The sequence below is a fragment of the Octopus bimaculoides genome, chromosome 11 (genome assembly GCF_001194135.2).
Source record: "Octopus bimaculoides isolate UCB-OBI-ISO-001 chromosome 11, ASM119413v2, whole genome shotgun sequence".
NCBI lineage: Eukaryota > Metazoa > Mollusca > Cephalopoda > Octopoda > Octopodidae > Octopus > Octopus bimaculoides.
Window position 1 is genome coordinate 3,033,668 of NC_068991.1, and position 6,122 is coordinate 3,039,789.

The 6,122-nt window shown below is 39.3% G+C and overlaps 1 protein-coding gene across 1 annotated transcript in view; it reads left to right on the top strand.

The window, feature by feature from the left end:
* Positions 1–1,409: 1,409 nt before the first annotated feature.
* Positions 1,410–6,122, top strand: part of LOC106872109 (RNA polymerase-associated protein RTF1 homolog) — a 21,501-nt gene continuing 16,788 nt past the window's right edge. Inside the window, exon 1 of the mRNA XM_014918973.2 lies at positions 1,410–2,310. Within this exon, the coding sequence (XP_014774459.1) occupies positions 2,245–2,310 (66 nt within the window). The 5' untranslated portion in view covers positions 1,410–2,244. The remainder of the gene's footprint in view (positions 2,311–6,122) is intronic.

The window sequence follows — 6,122 nt, forward strand, 5'->3', positions numbered from 1 at the left end:
TATGTGTGTGTATGTGTGTCTATATATATATATATAATGTTTGTATGCATGTATATCCTAATATATATGGAAAGGTTGACGACTCATTACATATCCTGTTGATAAAATTTTGCGCCAGTTATGGATAGTTTCCATTTTTATTAATATACATTAAAAACGCATTAAATGCTCCCTATCTCTGCATAATATATATCTATATATACACATGATGTATGTATGTTTAGTGTGTTTTTTGTATAAACTGCGTAATAATGAAATGATTACAAGGTTGCTTTCGTTTTACGCTATAATCACAATGGATGCGTATTTGTCTTCTCGTTCCATATATCCCCCTGTTTCCTGTTTTTCAGTCGTGTATATATGCTCATAAAACATTTATATATATATATAAATATATATATAAACAGAATTGCGAATCGTACCTAGCAAATGGTATGCACATACAACTATATGAAAAACAAAACCCGCTCTTTTAATCTACCATAATATATACGCACACACACACACACACACATATATATATATATATATAGGAAATAAGAGAACGTATGTACTGAAAATATGGTATATACGTTTAAACTAGCCCCGTATTATCGAAATATCGTGGAAAATATGATAAATGAAAATTTAAGGATCGAGGACTTGAGATCACCGGGATGGATCTTAAATAAAATAACCATGAGATTTGTAAAGGGAAGAACAAAAGAAGGGAAATGTAAGACGTTCGTGTCTTTTTCTGCGAAGAATAGTAACAGTAGTTCACATTTATAGGTTACTATATTATAGTATAAATATTAAATATATATAATATTAATTTCCTATTATTCGTAAACGCCTTGACAGGTGCTACTACTCCTAGTAAGCGAAGATCTGGGAGTAGTAGTGGCTACGTGGTGGTTCTACCATCTCAAAACACTGGAGCTACCGAACCAATACCTCACTACAGAAAGCAGTTCGTAGTTATACGGGGTTAAATAGCATGGAACCACCCGAGCCCAGGGCACACTGAAATCACGGGATGCAGAATGGTGAATGTGGATTATTTCGGCATGGCGAATAACGCTAGATGCTAAGAGGATGAACAGACAACGGCCAGGATCATCAGCTAGTTCAGTTAGAGAACTAGCCATCGTGTGCGTAGATGAGATATTTAAACTAGCAAACGACCGATATGACTAAAAGCCAGACGTGACATTCATGCCTGATCATTCGATCGGGACATCTGGCATGGAAGGGTTACATCAATCAGGGCAAATCGCCCGATTGAAATGATTTTTAAACAACCTCCCCTACAGTCAGCCACCAAGTGCCACCATCTTGCCATTTAAACTACGCCCCCGTCTTCGGCCTCACCTCCCACTACTCCTCGCTCAGTGTTTCGTCGGCAACCTCTTCCTTGACTTCCGCTAATCAGCTTCTACTTCCGGCAGCGCTGCCATTGTGGAGCGCCGGCCAAGTTGAGCTGAGCTGACTTGAAACTGTTTTGGTCGGAAGAGAGGAACTTGTATGTATATATAGAAATATATTATTATATATATATCGCTGGCTATAACCTTTTTTTTTTATTTGTCTGTTGTATATATAGAAACAAGTACGTCAATCAGTACAAACATACACACACAAAGATACATATATATGTGTATATATATATATATATATGTGTGTATATATATATATGTGTGTGTCAGACTATATAACATTGTGTATATGAATGTGTGTTTCCTTTTCCCCCCCCTATCACCATGCTCTGGTACACATAACTACACACACTCTTGATGTACCTCATTCTCTCGTTTTTATAAAGAGTGGAACCCTTAACCCCGTTGTGGATTCTGTGTGCGTGTTTATAATAATAAAAAAAAAAAACATTATATACCTCAACGGTAGATTTTATTTAAAAAAGAATAATAAAAGAAAAACCTCAACGAAAGACAATTGTGGTGGCGTATTTGGTGCGTGATTCACAATAACATCAACAATAAACATTACAACATATATTATGAATCAGAAGAAATCACCTCTGGTTTATAATAATAATAATAATAATAAACAGCATCATCATCGTCATCAGCACAATGAAAGGATAAACCTATGAAGCTGCTACGACGGTTATTATTATTACATAAATAATAACAAGATATTATTTCAAGAGAGACAGAAAGACACCTTGGTGGTTATTTAGGAAACGTGCTGCGAACTTCATTGAATAAAGTCAAACAGCAAAACAACAACAGAAGCACCATCATGTCCAAAAGAAAGATTGTTATAGAATCGGACAGTGATTCGGACAGTGATGATAATTTTGATGAGGTAAGTTCAATTCAAACTATCTTCACTTTGAATGTCTGTCTGTCTATCTATCTATCTATATATCTATCTCTCTAACCATCCACCCATCCATCTATCTGTCCGTCTCCCCCTCTCTCTCTCTCTCTCTCTCTATCTCTCTATCCATCTCTCTCTCTCTCTCTCTCTATTCACTTATCTATCTATCTATCGTTATATTTAAGAGTACTTGTGTTAAATTACACACATACACATGTATATATATGAAAATATATAATAAATGGGCGGAGGTAAAGAATACGTACACCACCCGTTTTCGGCGTAACCCTAACCCTAAACCCCGGATGTGCGTATTCTTTACCCTCACCAATAAATGTGTAATGTACAAAAAGATTTGTGAATTTTTTTTGTATAGATATCTGTTTATATATGTAGATAGTATTTTTGGGTGTGTAGATATATGTACATATATACGCGCACACACAACCCATGTCAAATTGACCACATGTCTGTCTACATGTCTATTCTCTCTGACTAGAAGCTATTTTGTTATGTAGTTGAACAATGTATAGGTATTTTCATTATCGATTTTATATCATGTAAGCATGGGAAATTCCCTCGTCATACTTCAGCCTCTGTATCAAATCGGTGCTTTTGTCAAATTATTCCCGCTCTACCGGGTTCGATCCTGCATCGTGTTATAAAATCGTTATTGATTTCTGATATAAAACACAGTATCTCGAATTGGAGGAAAGATATCAGTTTGTTCAATTCCAGCACTTGACTGGTTTCTTTTTTTTTCTTTTATCGGTTCCAGAGGAATGAAAGATTAAGTCGACCTTTGGTGGAATTTGAGCAAAGAGCTTAAAAGCACTTACCTAAATATCTCATTTACATTCTAATCTTAGTTGCATTTCAAATCTAAAGGCGGCTTGTTGCTGTCTGTGTTTCGTTTTCGTTATACTGATGTCAGGAGTGGAATGGTTGTGTGTGGTGGAGTCTCATCCTCCGAAGTTACTCAATCGCCAATGGATACCTTCGAATGCCATCTTGAAATCCTCACTACATCAGTTGTTGCATGGGTTCGCTTCCAGAGTTAGTCACTAGCCTGGCCTATCTATGTACATGTGTATATCGCACGTGTTGCTGTTGCTGTTTAGATCATGGTCACACTTAATCATGCAGACCCGCGATCAAGAGCAATCCACTGGTGGCCAACAGGGCCGGCCCCACTGTTGCTGGCGTCCCGGGTAAGCTGAACTTCGACGTGTACAAGCTGCCGGTTGTGGAAATTTCCTTGTCTTTGTCACGTCCCGGGTGACTGCCCGAGTTGCCAGTACCTTAAGCAGGCCTTGATGGTCAACCCTTCTATTTTTGCATATTAAGGGACTGCATTGTCCAATGTATATAGCAGTCGTTATTTAAGACAGTAGGGTGTGATTTGAAGGCGATTTCACTGCTATATCTGGTTGGTACAACAATCATGTTGGTCCTTGCTACATGTGTCCACTGTACACGTATGTATATAAATAATGATACTCGTCTGTTGAATAGTTATATACACGTTTCCCATGGAATATACACATAGTGTGAGAATGAAATGTGTGACAAAGAAACTGGCTAGAAATTGCAGTCAAAATGTATTTTGATCCTCATCATCATTTAACGTCTGCTTTCCATGCTGGCATGGGTTGGATGGTTTGACTGGAACTGGTTCCAGTCTGATTTGGCATGGTTTCTATGGCTGGATGTCCTTCCTAATGACAACCACTCTGAGAGTGTAGTGGGTGCCTTTTATCTGTCATCAGCACCGGTGCTTTTACGAGTCACTGGCAACAACTACAATTTCACTTGGTTTGACGAGTCTTCCCAAGCACAGCAAATTGCCAAAGTTCATGATCACATACCATTCCCTCCGTGAGACCTGACATTTGAAGATCATGTTTCATCGCTTTGTCTCATGTCTTCCTGGGTCTACCTCTACCACAGTTTCCCTCCACAGTTAGAAATTGGCTCTTCTTCACACAGCTTTCCTTGTCCATACGTATCACATGACCATACCAGTGCATTCATCTCTCTTGCACACCACATCTGATGCCTCTTATGCCCAATTTTTCTCTCAAGACACTTACACTCTGTCTTACATGCACATCCTGTGGAGTATACTATATTTCTGTCTTTCGAGCATTTGCATGTCCTCTGCAGTCACAGCTCATGTTTCACTGCCATGTAGCATGGTTGTTTGCACACAGGCATCATACAATCTGCCTTTCAGTCTGAGGGGAAGACCCTATTTGTTGTCAACAAAGGTAGGAACTCTCTCAACTTTGCTCAGCCTATTCTAGCAGCTATGCTCTCAGAGCATCCCCCTCCACTGCTGATTTGGTCACCTGGGTAACGACTGCTATCAACTACTTCTAGGTATTGCCTTGGCATTTCATGGAATCTGTTTTCTGTATATTTCTAGTGTTTATTGTACCTATGCATCTGTCACACACAAAGACTATCTTCCCTGTTAACCTTCCTTTGATATTACTGCACATCTTATGTATCCATAGCTTGCACCAGGTACACCTTATGGGGTCTCTACCTATGCTTTTTCTACATGTCAAGCAGGGCCATCTACCCTGAAGGGATTTGTGATTTGACTGCTTTCCTACTAAGACTTTGGTCTTTGCTAAATTACCTCTAAGGCCTTTTGATTCTAGACCTTGCTTCCCCTCCTGAAATTTTTGTCTCCAGTTCTGGTAGTGATTCAGCTATAAGAACAGTCATCAGCATAAAGGAGCTCCCAGGGGCAACCCAACTTAAAATTCCTCTATTATTGCCTGAAGGACTATGATGAACAAAAGGGGGTTGAGGACTGACCCATGATGAACTGAATTCATTACAATTCTTGTTGCCAACCCTCACCTTATGAACAGCATCCCTGCACATGGCTTGTACAGCTCTCACCAGCCACTCCTCTATCCCTAGTTTCCACAGTGACCGCCAGATAAAGGAGCAGGTGACTCTGTCGAAGGCTTTCTCCAAGTCAACAAAAGCCAAGTACAGGGGTTTATCTTTGGCTATGTATTTCTCTTGCAGCTGCCTTACCAGAAATATAGCGTCAGTGGTGCCTCTCCCTGGCACAAAACTAAACTGCATCTCATCTAGACTAACTCTCTTCCTAATTAGTTGAGCTAAGACCCTCTCCTTAACTTTCATCACCTGATCCAACAATTTGATACCTCTGTTATTATTTCTATCTAAATCATCACCTTTACCTTTGTAGCAGTTGACTATGGTGCTGCTACACCAGTCATTGGGCATGATTCCTTCGTGTACAATCTGATTAACTATATGGTATCAAGCTACAGTCTATACGGATAGCTGGTCTTTCTCTTGGACCCACTTTAGGCAAACTCTCCTTCTGCCATGAGTTCTCTACATTTAGCAGCCTTTTGTAGTGGCACTTCCAAGACTCTTTCTTTGCAGTCACCAGCTGCAACTGAACCATCATCCGTGTGAATGCACTTCTTTCCAACAACATCATAATTTTACTTGGCACACTCTCTTGCAAACCGAAACACTTCAAGCTGCTGGCCCTCATGCTGCAGAACATTGGCAAACTTCTTCCTTTCTGCTTCCCCTGTGGCTGAGTATACCTGTTCCTAGCTTACCTTCTTGCTACTATCACTCTTCCAGTCCCACTTCTTTGCTCTAATAGCCCTATCAACTACACCGTTCCGCCACCATCTCATTGGTAGATGGAAACTGAAAGAAGTCCATGGTATATATACATACATATATATATATATATACATACATATATATATATATATATATATATATAT